The 15,407-nt window shown below is 40.4% G+C and overlaps 1 protein-coding gene across 8 annotated transcripts in view; it reads right to left on the bottom strand.

The window, feature by feature from the left end:
* Positions 1-1,350: 1,350 nt before the first annotated feature.
* Positions 1,351-15,407, bottom strand: part of LOC109406167 (protein grainyhead) — an 827,965-nt gene continuing 813,908 nt past the window's right edge. For 5 of the 8 annotated variants that reach the window (XM_062852843.1, XM_062852840.1, XM_062852838.1 and 2 more), the window contains one exon: positions 1,351-3,827. Coding sequence is in view for 3 of the 8 variants with exons in the window: in XM_062852841.1 (XP_062708825.1) it covers positions 6,077-6,203; positions 6,777-6,841; positions 7,926-8,124; positions 8,258-8,409; positions 8,800-8,979 (723 nt within the window). In the remaining 5 variants the exon portion in view is untranslated. Of the gene's footprint in view, positions 3,828-5,056; positions 6,204-6,776; positions 6,842-7,925; positions 8,125-8,257; positions 8,410-8,799; positions 8,980-15,407 lie in introns of those variants that run through there. The other 3 variants (XM_062852842.1, XM_062852841.1, XM_062852845.1) reach the window with 3 other exon arrangements.

Here is a 15,407-nt window from a genome sequence, read left to right as displayed (position 1 = left end):
TGCATCCTTAAATGTCATGAAAAATAAGTTACATATATCTGATGAAACATTGTGAAATCGTGCTAGCCGAAACCACCGCTGCAGGAAATATGAGAACGATCCATTGCACCTTTTAGGATCTATGAAACAGCTAGATGGAGCAAGACATTGACCTGGTGAGATCTTTCTGATTTACATATTAATTTTAATATCATAAATTTCTGAAATGAAAGAAAAAAAATCTCAAAATTAAAGTTATAATGTCCCTTTTTATCCTCAAATAGATCATATGTTCAAATAATATATTTCAAAATAACTACACTAAATGAATTTCATAACAATTCAGTCCCATAATTTAATCATATCCGTCCTTTCCCGTACCAAAATCCCTTCTCCTTTCTATTTACGAGAGCATCGGTGAGTCGCTGGCATCTCGATAAATAGATATCATCCCTTCCCTATTGTCCCTTCCCATCCACATAACGTGTTTCTTATCGTTTCAGAGAGCGATCAATGGCGCTTAAGCCTAGGCTTGTTAGCCAGGACACATGGTCCAAATGCCTGTGCCCCATCCCGGAAGCAAAAAGGCCCATGGAGTGACAAATTTCTTAGCTATGTCACTCCCAACGTTGGTGTTAAAAAAATCACTTACACTCACATCAACACATCTACATGATCAACTCAAATACACTTACACAATCTGAATCTTGCCGTATCACTCGCTTATAGTGAATCCCCAATCAACCCATTCCTAATATCCAACTCCTTGACACCTATGGGGGCGCCGGTGAGTCGCTGGCCTTTCATAAAGTAGGTGTCATATCATCACATCCTTTCCTATCCTCGTAACGGAGAAGATGGGCGTGGCCGGCAGTGAAGGCTTTCATGTCTTTTTTACTTCAACCTCTGATTGGATAGCTGTTTCTTCCTAAACAGCATTCCATAAGCAATTAGAATAGGAGTATTAAAGTTTTAACATGACAACTTTCAGTATGCAATCTACGAATTACTCCGTTACAACGCAACGCAACGCAACGCAAAGTTTGCCAAATCACATTGGGGTCGCAAACGTATACCAAAGTCGTGAGCGAGCTGTGAAGGCAACTTTCCACAGCGTGAATGTCTACCATCGAGCATTTTCTGTAAGCAGTTTTTTTTTCTCTTTGCTGGTGTCTTTCGACTCGGCTAAGACCTAAGTAGATCCATCTTGCAATTATAAGCAGTTTTGGAGCTCATCTCTGGAGAAACCTGCCACATACATACACAACGTTCAAATTATGATTTCTCACCCTAGTGTTCGATCAAGATAACGATAACGAGTAAACGAAAGGTTTTCGGAATGTTCTAGAAGTTCTAATGATCAACAGCGCATTTAGTAAAAATCATGTTTTATTCAATATTCATAAAATATAACAATAGAAAATTTTGAAATTTACTTTCATAATAAGAAACGATTTTGTCTACTATAAATCTCTATAACTATCTTACTAATGGAATGATAATATTCTTCTTCAATTAGCCTTACGAACTATTTGTTAGTCACATTTTTCTCATAATTGGTCCCATAGTTTGACGTGTTTTTTTTTTCTCTTCGTTTCATGTCGCATATATGGAATGGCAAACCTTGTTTCTACTATCCGGAAGGGGGTGAAAACAGTACAATAACCGCGTTCGTTTTTTGTGCTTTGTGGTTTATCGTTAAACTACTGAGAATAGGCGTTGTTCTAAACTAACAGGGAAATTGTTGGGAACAGTAAAATAAAGAATACAGAAGAATCTATCGAAAAGCTAGCTTCATCATCATCGTCGTCGTCGTCGTCATCGTCATCCACCACCACCAAAAAGAAATCATTAAAGTCGGTTACCTACGAGTGAGTAGAAGGATTTGCGTGTTTTTCACAACAGAATGAAAAAAATGTAGCCGCGCGTAAGCGCGCATTAAATACTGTGTAAACTACAATACGGTCTAGTCTCAATTTAAGATTAGTAAAATTAATATTGCAAATATTTTCGGGCGATTCCCACACTAACAATATCTTCACTTCAACACACACTTCCTATTTAGCGTAGCTAAAAGTCTGATTGTTTTTCAGTGTGTATAATTCACGAACTTTGTGCGATCGTTTTTTTTTCTTTTTTGTGTGCAACTAGGTAGTTGCAATATTTTGGCCACCGAGGACATTCTGAGGAGGAAATTGGGTTCATTTGTATGGCAATTGATTGACATTTTGTTGTTATTTGTGGCAAGATTGTTTGGGAATGCAGTTTGCTAGTTTTCATGTGGCGCTACCTTCTCTTTCTTGTTCCTATATCACATTAGCATTACTCATGTTTCGCTGTCGTCGCAGTTTGTTGTTTTTTTTGTGAAAATCTTAAAACTGCTTTTCAGTTAAAATACTCTTTCTTTCTGTATTGTCTCGATTAAAATCTCTCAGGTACTTATCAATTAGTGCTGAATGTATTGTTGTTTCTTTTTTTTTGCTAGATGTTAAAGATGATAGACGTTGTTCTTATTCTCTATTTGTATTCTCAAGTATGGCAGTTTCATCAGAGGGGATTTCCTTAACGTTAACTATAGGTTTAAAACGATAAAAAGCATGCTTTCTTGGAATGATTCAAGAGTACAAGTACGTTGATGGGAGTTTGTAATTAGAAGAGTGTGTACGTGTGTGAGAAATAAACATTAAAATCTGTCATGGAATATTGAATGAGCGATTAAACTAACAATTCTACGAGTTTATCTTATCCACCTACGCTATTGTTTCTACGCTTGTAAAGTTATTGTTAATATTGCAACCGATGGATGATCGCTACCAGCTATTATTATGAAAACTATTTTGTTGTACAAAAAGTTTCGTTTGCTATGATTCTGTGATGTAAAGTACGTTCAATCGTAAAATGATTTAGAATCAAAGAATATAAGTACTCATTCCGCAGGAGAAAGCAAGAGAAAATCTCTCAATCTATCTAATAAAAGACATGAAATTTATGGCTGAAATCTACTCCGACCGGAACGGTTGGCTTGGACAAAGGAGGAGTAGGCCAAGAGCTAATCGCAGCGCCAACCGTTCCAAAAGTTGAGCAAAACAAATCGTAGGAGGCCGTACGCGCCCCTCAGCTGTGACCGTTCGGCCCCCTCAATTAAGTACAAATACATATTTTGAGATCTTGTAGTGGATTTCCAGCTTGCTTTGTTCATTGAAGTTGTGTTTTAGTAGAACTAGGCTCGATATAAATGCGTTCGATGGATGAATAGTGGAAAACGGGGGGCACTCTAACGCTCCTAACTACGCTTCACTCACTGTCACAATTGTGGAATCTCTACTCTCTGCGCTATCGATGAGGAGCTTGCGGTGTTTCGCGTCCTTCTGCTCTTAGTTTTTAAGTAATGGGTTGTTGAGGGTAAGGCTGGTTCACTGTTTACAGATTGTTCCTTTGGAATAATTTAACTTATGAATGTATGAAATTCCTTATTGAACAAGTTTGGGAAATGTTTTTGATTCTATAAATTGATAAAGCCCTAGTTCGTTATGAAACAAAAACATTCAATGAGCCATTTTACGAGACGTTTAGGATCAGCTGATCGCTCATTTCATGAATGAAAATTTGACAGGAGGTTACGCCCAAGCCCGTGAGTGTTAATATCAATATCAACACTGTTGTCGTTTCGTAAAATAGACTATTGACTTTTGCAGGCCTTTTCATTGTATTTTTGGGAATTTGTCTCAGATAGGCCTATGCCAGACAGTTTAAAACAACAGATTTTGGAAATTTTTGACGGTTCTCCTTGTGAAATAACAGACTATAGTGTATACAGCTATGTTCGACAATTGTAAACAAATGCATACCTACACTCCCGTTCAAAAGTTTGGGGTCACCCCCTCAAAAACATGTAATTTTTTTAGGCCCATATCTCCGCCAATTTGCGTCCGATTTCAAAACCCTAGGTTTCATTCAAAAGATAATAAGTCAAAAAAACTTTGAACATGATTTAAAAGAAACTTTTTCAAGAAATTTTGTATGTAAACTTAACCCAAAGTTGCCAGATTTTCTAAAAAAAAATAATATAAACTTACGGCAGTGTCGCTGGAAGTTGGGTCGACCAAATATTAAGATGAGAGCGGTAATATGACCCATTTTCTATTAGCTTTCAACTGCTTTTTACAGAAAAAGCAGCTAAAAAATCTAGAAAAAAAGTTATTAAGTAAATTAATCCTTGATGTCATCGACCAAAAGTTTGGGGTCACCCCTCAATATGATGTATCGGCCAAAAGTTTGGGGTCACTTTCGTAAAACATGGAAAAGTGATTTGGTGATATCTTCGTCATCTATAGCACAATTTTAATTATTTTTGGCTCATTTCAAAGATAATTAACTAATTTTACGTTTGATGTTTTCAACTTAACGTATTTAACGATTTTTGTATATAAAAATGTTATGTAAAGTTAGCACATTTTACCACGCTTCAAAAAATGAGGCAACTTTACGTTAAGTTTTAGTATGTAAATTTCAACAAATATGTGTGGTTCAATGTCTATGCAGTAAGTATCATTTATTTTGTTTCAAATAAGCCAAGAAGAATTAAAATTGAATGAAAGATGACAAAGATATCAACAAATCACTTTTCCATGTTTTACGATAGTGACCCCAAACTTTTGGCCGATACAGCATTTTGAGAGGTGACCCCAAACTTTTGGTCGATGACATCAAGGATTAATTTACTTAATAACTTTTTTTCTAGATTTTTTTGCTAAGTTCTGTAAAAAGCAGTTGAAAGCTAATAGAAAATGGGTCATATTACCGCTCTCATCTTAAAATTTGGTCGACCCAACTTCCAGCGACACTGCCGTAAGTTTATATTCATTTTTTAGAAAATTTGGCAACTTTGGGTTAAGTTTACATACAATTTTTTTTGAAAAAGTTTTTTTCAAATCATGTTCAAAGTTTCTTTGACTTATTATCTTTTGAATGAAACCTAGGGTTTTGAAATCGGACACAAATTGGCGGAGATATGGGCCTAAAAAAATGACATGTTTTTGAGAGGGTGACCCCAAACTTTTGAACGGGAGTGTACATGAAATGTCGAACGAGCAACCCAGCCATTGCTAAACGCGTATGAAATCGTCTTCGTATCCGGATACGTATTGGCTCTCAAGTGCGGAATAGGCCTTTTCATTTGACAGGTTCATAAATGTCATTGTTTACAACTACCGATAGAAGGTGCAAGCACAAGACTGTTATTTCCATAGGAGAACTGACAAAGATAAGAAAAATCAGTTGATTTTAAATGATTTTAGACATCTTGTGAATATGCCTATAAACAGTTGCTTACGCGGAACTGCATAAATTAGTTGTTTTCAAAAGTAACATGAAAAGGGCCATCAACTATTTTAAGAAACTAATGGAAAGGCCTTTGACAAGATGATTAAAACAGCTGATTTTCCTGCTGTTTTGCAATTCCTTGATAGGAAACGACAGGTTCATGTATGTATCTGCTGTTCTTCAATTGTAAACAGATGTCATCTGTCCAGACCTGACAAAAGAAAAGGCCTGTTATGCAGAAAGTTGCCAATGGTGTTTCAAAATAGGTCCCTTCGTTCAACTTCGTTGTATCAGCTAAAAAATGTAAGTTTTTTAGCTTTGATTCAAAACTTTCAATCATACATACAACAATTTTTAAAGGAACTATGCGTAATTAGCGAACCGGCCTCACCTAGACTTCCCCCTATCTGCTTGTTTTACAAATAAATAAATAAATCTAAACAATTACAAATGTTGCATAACCTAGAAACGTGCAATAACCTAAACACTATATGTGTTATTCATCTGCGTCCCACAGTCGGCTCTTCTCCGAGCCTCCGCGGGACTTCTCCTAACCCTAATCAAATGTACAAGTTAAACGTATTAATGTCTCTTCTAAGGCACTGTCGAACATAAAAAGAGTTGACCTTCTTCTGATCGCCGAATTGAAATTACTAAACGAAGAAAAACAGGTTTAAAATTCGTACAAACCTAGCGCCGATCGATTCTATAGACTACACACTACATACTACTCTCTAGCCGCCTAGAGTTGGCTGACCCCTCCGTTCTCCGCTGATCAATGCGTGGGAAGTTCCGTCAGCGTGATATCGTACAGGTCTTCCTCGTACTGTCGCACCTCCAGGATGAAGATATCCTCGTTGCAGTAGTGTCGGATCATATCGTCGTCAATTCTCGCCGTAATCCTGCGAAATAGATGGATGGAGAGGGAAAGGGGAACGTCAGTTTCAAAGTTTAGTACAGCACCCGTCCAGGGTTGACCTAATTCGTTGGTTTTTTGTTGCATGCAAGTTTTGGGTGGGCTTTTTCTCCCAGTGTTTGGTGTTAGTGAGTAAGCGTTGAAGCATAAATCTAGGCGTTATTGGTGGCACGCTTTCTCCCTTTGTTCGCGGAATTCTCTTTTGTTCGATCGCCGAACAAAGGAAGAAGACGTAGAATGCGCGCGCTCGCGTCTTGGTTAGAGCTTTTTTAGGAACAAGTAGCTTTTTGGAGGTTAGGTTATTCGGTAAGAAAAAAACATAGCAAACTATGTTAGAGATAACAACGAACGCGTAGCTTCAGCGAGTTGCACGGTGAAATGGATGAAATGAGAAACAGAGAGAGAGAGCAAATTTTGTTGTTGACTTCTTGGTATCTATGATTTGGATTGATCATGACTTTTTTGTTTCAGAAAAGAGGATAGAAAAACAGACAGGAGTGAAAAGAAATCTACGGCTTCAATAGATACACTTGTTTTTGCGAAACGCAAAGAAACTTACCCTTTCTTATTTTTGCGATAAATATTATTTATTCTGGACGGCGGAATTTTGAACTTATTTTCAATCTGGAATTAGCAAATAGAGAGAGAAACAGCTGTAGGACACGTTTTTGAAACGGAGCGTGTGGGTTCAACTCCCAGCACTTTGGAAAGCAAAATACTTTTTCGTCTCCGTTTTTAAGGTTGCGGTAGATTTAATTGGATTGTGCGACGACAAATTTGGAAAAACTGTGCCAATAATCAACTTTCACGCGCGTTTCGGGTGTGCAACGTTCGTTTTCTGACGTTTGATTACGCGCGGGATGCAATCTGACAGTAGATTCGTTGGATGACAGCTGTCACCCCTCGAAGGCCCTCTCGCGGAGGAATGGATGACGGAAGTATTCGTCGATGAGAAACACACTTCATGACGGATGAATGATGTTAATATAACCTAGCTTCCGGGGTTGATTGATTTTAATGTTGTTGGACGGGTTTTAAGTCACAGTTCCGATTAGCATAAACCCCAAACATAAGCGCATTCACATTCACTGCGGTGTGAGTCAAACGCCAGGGGAGGCCAAGGGGGGAGCATACACACAGATAAGGTTTGGTTGGGTTTTTGCTCGGTAGTGTGGTTAATACGAACTTTGCGTTTTATTTTAGAGGGGGGAATTAGTGTCCACAAACGAGAGGAGGGTATTAAATATTGGGGTGCCTGTTTTTGTGTGAGGTTATGAAACCGCTGCGGCAGCAGTCAGCAGTTTGGCCGGTGTCTCTAGTGTGCCCTTATTAATGATTAAACAAAAACATAAAGCGGATTAATTAAAAATTGGTTATTGGCGCAAATATTTCCGATTTTGTTGTCAATTTGTTTTCGTTCGATCCGGAAAGTGAACTGACAGCTGTCATTTTGGGGTTTCGAGAGTTTGACAGCTGTGCGGTCCCTTTTCGCGGCGTGTCTTTTGAATCCAATCACAATTTGCGGTTATGTTCAACACCAAGGTGTGTGCAAATACCGAGAAAGAATTGTAAATTGGAGCAGGTTGTTTTGGTGCAAACTGGGTGTTGTTTGATTTGGAAATCCGGAAAAGTATTTTGAGTTTCCAAGGTTTTTTGGGGGTTTGAGTTGCGTGTGCGTAACGCTCGTAACGCGCAACTGTCAACTTACGGCATTCAAGAGTCCGACCGTCGAGGGCGGAACTACGTGCAGGGGTGTGTAGACGTCATCGTTGTCCTGCCGGACGTAGAGCATGACTCGCTCACTCAGTGGCGGGGTCATCCGCTGTCGCTTGATCTGCGGGCTGAATTCGGACATGTTGCTCACCATCGATCCGTCCATGATGATGCTGGGGTCCTTCTTGTCACTGCTATTATAGAAAAAATGCGAAAGAAACACAAAGAAGATTAGATTCCGAAGGGTACGGGCGTTACTCCTCGCTCGCAGTTCAGAGCACAGGAGGAGTCACGGAAACTGGAAATTCTATCCGACTTTTTACTCACGTATTAACGTCTGGCGGGAAGTGGTTGTGGAACTTGAGGGTAGGTGTAGTGGCTTTATTGGCATGCAACAAGAAGGGCGACTTGACGTTATCCGATCCGCCGGAGAGGGAGTCGGCATCGTGGCCGTAGAACTGTAAGTCCATCGATGCGAGCTGTGAAGAGATGAGAGGAGTTAGGATCATTGTTTATATAGAAATGGGAACATATCACTTGGAAAACTGGCAACCCTTCTCTAATGAAAAAGCCTTTCCATTTGACAGTTTTGATTTTGAAAAGCACAAATCTGAAAAACTCAATCTGAAAAGCTGATCGAACCACCCGTGAATACCAATCGATCAACTTTTAAACGTTGTTTGATGATTTAGATTTTCAGATTTGTGCTCTATAAAACTCAATGTGTAGCAACGGCACATCTTCAACGTAAGATAGAAAAAGGCCTTTTCATATCAAGACTTCAGTTGTAAATCTTATAATCGTTTCCAAAAGCGTACAACGATAGTGTTGCCAGCACTCTCCGCCATTTCCCAGATTCCTGTCCGTACCTTATCGATGTCTTCCGAGGGCGAGAACAGTACCGGCGGTTTCATCAGGTCACTCATCTGGTAGAACTCCGATCGGTCCACCACGGGATGGTACAGTTCGTCCAGCTTTTTCCGTCCGGTGGCGGTCATCTTGCGCTTGGCGGCCCGCCGTTCTTCGTCGCGCGTTTTGCGCTCAGCACCCTTCAAAAATGATAAGAGGAAATGTGAACAATTTAGTATGACTTGGTAGGAATCACAGTTGACATCAATCAAACAATTTACAAATGTCTTCAAATCGCATCATATTTCCACAGAAGGGTGCCCTATTCTAAATATCAAAACTTGGAGAGAAATGCAAACAAACATTGATCTGAAAAAAAAATGATATCTGCCATCACTGCGACAAAAAAGGGCCTTTTCAAAGATATATTGACATGACGTTTAAGATCGGTACAGCAAACGTTCGATAAGTGCAAAACTTTTAAGTTTCACTTACCGAACCCACTCACTGAACTGCTACGGATTTCGGCTGGCTATTATTCTGACAGTTGCTGATGATTGCTGTGAGCTGTTGTTAATTCATATGGAAGATCATTTTGGCTCATCACTTTGGCAAATGACGAACGTTGAAAAGCATTGCAGTAAGACCTTTACGTTCTGCAGTAGCTCTTTTTTTAAAGACAGCTAGGAGTACAGCTTAACTCCATTATTATGTTGCCAAACGCTAGGGGCAAGACAGATACAGCGAGAGTAACTCTGTTATCGAAGTGTCGCTCAGAATTCCTCTGGAAAGCACTGGACTCGGTACTGGATCACTCTGGTTTTCTCAAAATGTTGCCTGATAACAGTGAAAAATGGAGCAGTCTTGACCGATTTCCCGCTTCGTCTTGCGCATCGCAGAGACGTTTCTGAATGGATTTGAACAAAAAGAATTACTCAGAATAGCTCGGAGTTGCTCCGGATGTCACACTGTCTTGCCCCTAGATCAAAAGGTAAGACCTAATGAACAGTTATAAATGAGTTTGTTCCCAAAAGGCCTTTTGAAGTGACATGAAACATGACACAACAAACATTTTTGCTGTACAAGAGTTGAATAAACCACTCTTAAGCGAACTTTAGCTTAAGGAACTGTTATTCAGCTAGTTCTGTTACTGGATGAAGATGTTGTCTAAAACTGAACAAAAAAGGCCTGCATGAATCATCACCTGATTCAAGCTAAATATACTTAACCTAATACTTCAATCACCTGTGATTCATCCAGCAAACAAATTGTAGACAAAAAGTACACACTTAGAAATTCTGAAATTTGCACGAAACGGAATCACCAAAGAACGTAAACGTTTTCCAGACTGAATCACAAATTGGACTCAATTTTACGCGCATCATGTAAGTGCTGGTTGGTTGCGTTAGATGTCAACAAATTCGTTTCACCAGAAATGTAGAATCAGTATTACGTTCATCAGCCACCTTCTAACTTGGTGAAATAGCCGTGAGGTAAAAGATGTGGCTCACGATCAGCAGATCCGGTGTTCGAATCCATGCATGGTATTACATATTTTACTTTTCTATGTTTTTCTGTCAAATCGGTTCTAGCGATTGCTAGACGCTAAGAAAAAGTAAGTTTTTTTTGTGTGTCATGAAAGACGTAAATTTACATGTTTCAACCTCTAAATTTGTGTTTTTGAAGATGCTCGTATATGTCAGGTTCAGGACACTTAAAATTACATGATATTTTCTAGGTGTGTAGCATCACAAACTATTTGACCTGTATACCCCCGCAAGCACCAGGGATTGGAATGCCGCGCTAACCATTTGGTGGTCATGGGAACCGGTAAACGCCTGGTCAGCAGATATAGATATTTTTCATTTTTATAAGTGCACGCGAGATTACGTACAGTCGGACGGCGGAGCTTATCTTCATTAAAAATGTGTAAAATATTGTTGCATCGTAGTCGTTGCACATTTGCATCTTCCCATCGTTGCCGCGCCGCTTCCCAACATCGCTATCGTTCTTCGCGCTCAAAACTATAGAGCTAGGAATGGTTCAAGGGGAAGGACAGTGCGCCAAATGGAAATTTTACACCACCACCATGCTTGCTGTCAGTTGCGGGTAATGGCTTTTCAAATGATTTTATTAAAGCTCTTTTTTCTTCAGTGTGATACGGTGGAACGGTGTCATCCCACAAGCAGAGAAAATTAAAATGTAAACAAAACAGACGCGAGGGTCATCGAGTTGACGCGAGATTGCCATTTCGTGTTTTTTCCCTCTTTTTTCTGCGCGCAATGTCACAAAGTCGAAAATTGAGTCTGCGCGGCGTTTCATCTCACATTGATTGAAATTGGCACCTGATGTACCACCGCGCGAGGAAGGTGCCGTGTGGCGTTGTTGTTGCGTGTGGAATCTTGACAGCAGCGCGCCCCGTCCGGTAGTTGTGCGGATCACGCACGACAGCAGCAATACTCACTGTTCGTTTTATGCGCTACTGTCAGCCGGGTGATGGCGATGGTGAAGATGCCCTTGATCCGCGTTGATGAGTGACAGTTGGTGCGTGTCCAGATTTCGAGCCTGTGAAGTGTCGGTTTGTTTGTTCAAAATCGGCGCTCGGCTGAAGAAGGAGAATCGGTTTGACTGGAGTAGGTAATATGAAACGATTTGATCCGATTTTCACTAAATTTTGGAGTTGTGTGCGCTAAATTGGCAACACTGCCTTCTATTTTGTCAAAGGACCTTTTCGACAACTTTGCCACAAGCTATCACAAACTTTCGACGTTTTGTTAATAAAAATAACCGGGCTCATCTAAAAGTTACCCCTCGGGGTAATTGTACCCCCAGGGATACCCCCTCGGGGTAACGATCTTGTTGCAGCTCGATTGAAGTTGTTCTGCATACCCCAATAAAATTACTTGATTTGATAAATAAGTAAAGATTGCAAATTTGAGTTTTTCTATCACCGCTTCCGAATGATCCAACCTTACGATCGCAGTATCACACAACTGACAAGAGCATCGGTGACTACACATTGCACATTCGCGCGGGTCAACGTGGTGCTATAATGTGGCAAGCAACGCATTTGAAGGTCCTTGCAGCCTTTCCCCGAAGCGTACGGCTTTCGCATCCTTTTAATCTCGTTGATTATGGATAAGACAGTTCAGCCGGGCAGAGAAAGAAGGCGCGCGCGCTCTTTCGGTTGCTGCTGAATCGCAATCAATTTTGTTTGGCCCTGGCCAACAGCCCCTTTGTAGAGTCCCGATCCATGAGGTCCACGAGTACAGCATACCGCTGGCTGATGCTCTGCAGCCAATTTCCTTCCCGTTTCGTTACATGAATAATGGGATTTTAATAAACATTTACGGTACATTTTCTGCCAGGGAACCGAATCTTCTCGCCACCTCCACCCACCTCAGCCGGAGAAAACCGGGCCCATAAACATTAAGGTCCCGGCCCGGTTCGTCGGACCCCGCCCGCGCGCGCCACACTTGACGGATGTTACGAGCGAGGGTTTTTGTGTTTCGGACCAGGCAGTCCGGGTCTTGACAGTGCGCTGCGCATTCATGTTCTGATGCTGCTGCGCTCTGGCGTACCTACATTTTTTTCGCTTAATGCTCGGGACATGTAACATGCATACATATGCATGCACGCAATTATTGGCAAACATGAGAATTATGTTGTCTTACATTCATCATAATCATCTTCCTTTTGTTGCTTTTTTTGTTGCTTCCTGCCGGACCCTTTGGAGACGGGATGGTCCTCTGTGAATGGTGGAAGCTAACTGCGGTATGCATTTTGGCCCCATCAAAGTTCGAAACGAAAGAAAACAACAGATTCAATCCTTTGTTATTCAGTGGCCTCAATTTAGTACGATTTCGGCTTTTCAGTGGGTAAATGTGAGACATTTTTCGCTTCAGTGATATTTTCAGATCAACCTTTGACGTTTGTTTCTTGCTTTTTTTCTATGATTATTGCTCTTCCTTGATTTGTAAAGCTGCGTGACTTAGAGTTTCGCTCTGATTAAGTGTCTTCATTAGGGATGAGAAATGTCATAAACATGTCATTTTGTTATTTGCTTTTTTCTCTGTCTCTGGTAAGAATTGTTTATCGATGGCATAATTAATTTTACATAACTAATCCCTCTTTGTATTGGTGATGCAAACAGACAGAAATTCTCATCAAAAGTGGTGGGAATTGAAAAATGTCATGACATTTTTTCAACTTCGTGACATTTCTAATTCCTGTTCTTGATGTACTTCTGTTAGCTCTAACTTGAACTTGTCAAAACCATTTCTAACTGTTTCTAACAATTATAAGCACAACTCATCGTATATCATTGAAAGTGGATCCTAGTACACGTAGTTGATTTTTACCATTTGAGTCTAATAGCTCATCATGTCCCCAAATGACACTTAAATGTTATGCATTTAACATCCTTTCTGTCGTAAATTTTTCATTACCCGGCAACATCCTCAATCGAATCCACCACCCGACAGCATCACGAACTCTGTCAACATGAAAATCCATCCGATCACTAGACGGGCGCACGATCGTCGATCGCCGCAACTAACAGCGCGCTCTGATCAGCGCTCGCGGTGACAGTAATTGTTATAGCCGCAACCAGAAGCAGTATGAAGTGACAATTTCAGCTACTTACTGATGGACGCGACGACTAGTTTGCTAGCTAGCCAACTAGCTGACCAACTACCAACAGCGACAGGTTCAGTTTGTTCTATCATCGCGAAGACGACGTCTGTCGTGTCGACGACAACGCGATGTGACACTCTCTGGCACCCTCTGTGCCTACCTGGCGGACGATATAATTTGCATAAATTAATGGCAAATTCTTATGCAAAACGTAAAATAACTCTATTTTGATGAGATTCTGGGCTTCCGTGGCATTCACAATCACCAATCGCATAGAGTGACATGTTGTGGAATGTTCACAAATAATTAAACAAATGGACTCCTAAACAGACATTAGAGTGTAAAATCAACATTATGGTGGCCCAAGGAGATATTCGAGGGACTAGTATGCAAAAAATAGGCTCCTAGAGACCTATCTAGATATCAGGCTCTCTTTAAGTCTCCTCTCTTTCGATTATAACGTGCTTGTATTTATAAATTTTGATTAACTTCTTGCGTCAGAAGATAGATAAATCAATCCTTTTCCGTTTTACACATCAGAAATTGTCAAAATGTGACATCGTTATAATTTAAAGAAAATCGGAACAAAGAGAGCCTCTCTTTTTCAGATTGGACCTTTAGATATGTTTGTCGCCATTTTTGCTTTAAACCACAAAATAAAGTTCAAGACTACAACGCACGGGTATTCAGCATGACCATGCTGAGGGTGACGGGTTCGATTCCCGGTCGGTCCACGATCTTTTCGTAAAGGAAATTTCCTTGACTTCCTTGGGCATAGAGTATCTTCGTGCCTGCCACACGATATACGCATGCAAAATGGTCATTGGCAGAGGAAGCTCTCAGTTAATAACTGTGGAAGTGCTCATAGAACACTAAGCTGAGAAGCAGGCTTTGTCCCTTGTCTTACGCCAAGAGAGAGAGAGAGAGAGAGAGAGAGGAGAGAGAGAGAGAGAGAGAGAGAGAGAGAGAGAGAGAGAGAGAGAGAGAGAGAGAGAGAGAGAGAGAGAGAGAGAGAGAGAGAGAGAGAGGAGAGAGAGAGAGAGAGAGAGGAGAGAGAGAGAGAGAGAGAGAGAGAGAGAGAGAGAGAGAGAGAGAGACTTCATGCTCATTTTTTGACGTTTTTATTTTCCGTGATTGAAAACATATGATTTTTCATTTTTTCAATCTTTTGTCCCACTCCTAGCTTATAACACATGCTTTGAGTGATTTTTTACACCGTGTATGTCAGATAGGAACATTTTTGAATCCCCAGTGCGAAAAATGTCTCGTTCCATCGCGTCAAGATCGATTCATTTTTTTTTTTAGCGTTGACACCACTAGCGTCACCTATGCGGCAAATTGCTACAGTCAGTGGAGAGTATGCATATCTAGATAGGTTTTATATTCACCACCGATAACAACGTGGGAACTTTGCGATAACGGCGCCACAACAATGTTGCCACTTGTGTGCCATTTCAAATGACCGTTAAATTCCTTACATAGTTATGGAACTGGGCTTGGATGTCTGTTCTCTGTGTATTTACCATATTACTTATTTCAAATTTTCTCATTATTCCTTCTTTATTCGAGTTCGAGTAAAGTACAATTTCGATTAGAATACCATACTTGATCATTCAATAAAAGCGAGATTTCATCTTTAATTTTAGGACCCTATTGTTTTATTCGGACATTAATGACGGGCTTGGTGGTCCAGTGGCTACCGCTTCTGATTCGTATGCAGAAGGTCATGGGTTCAATCCCTGGCCCGTCTTTTTCATCCTACTTTGTATCTTTCTATCCACTTTCTCTCGCTCTCTCTTCTCTACACATACAACTCATGTATATTCATATGTTCATAGCCATCGCTAGAACCAGAAACGAATTGAAAAAAAAAGTCGTTTCCCTCCCTTCCGACTTCCACTCACAGCACAGCGTATATATAACGCCTCTAAGTTATGCAACCAAAGCGTGCTGTGCCGCTTTACCTTATTCACCTTATTCACCACACAATCTA

Source organism: Aedes albopictus, chromosome 2 (assembly GCF_035046485.1).
Source record: "Aedes albopictus strain Foshan chromosome 2, AalbF5, whole genome shotgun sequence".
Taxonomy (NCBI): domain Eukaryota; kingdom Metazoa; phylum Arthropoda; class Insecta; order Diptera; family Culicidae; genus Aedes; species Aedes albopictus.
The sequence above is the reverse complement of the archived record's forward strand: the minus strand, read 5'-3'. Positions and strand labels throughout refer to the sequence as shown.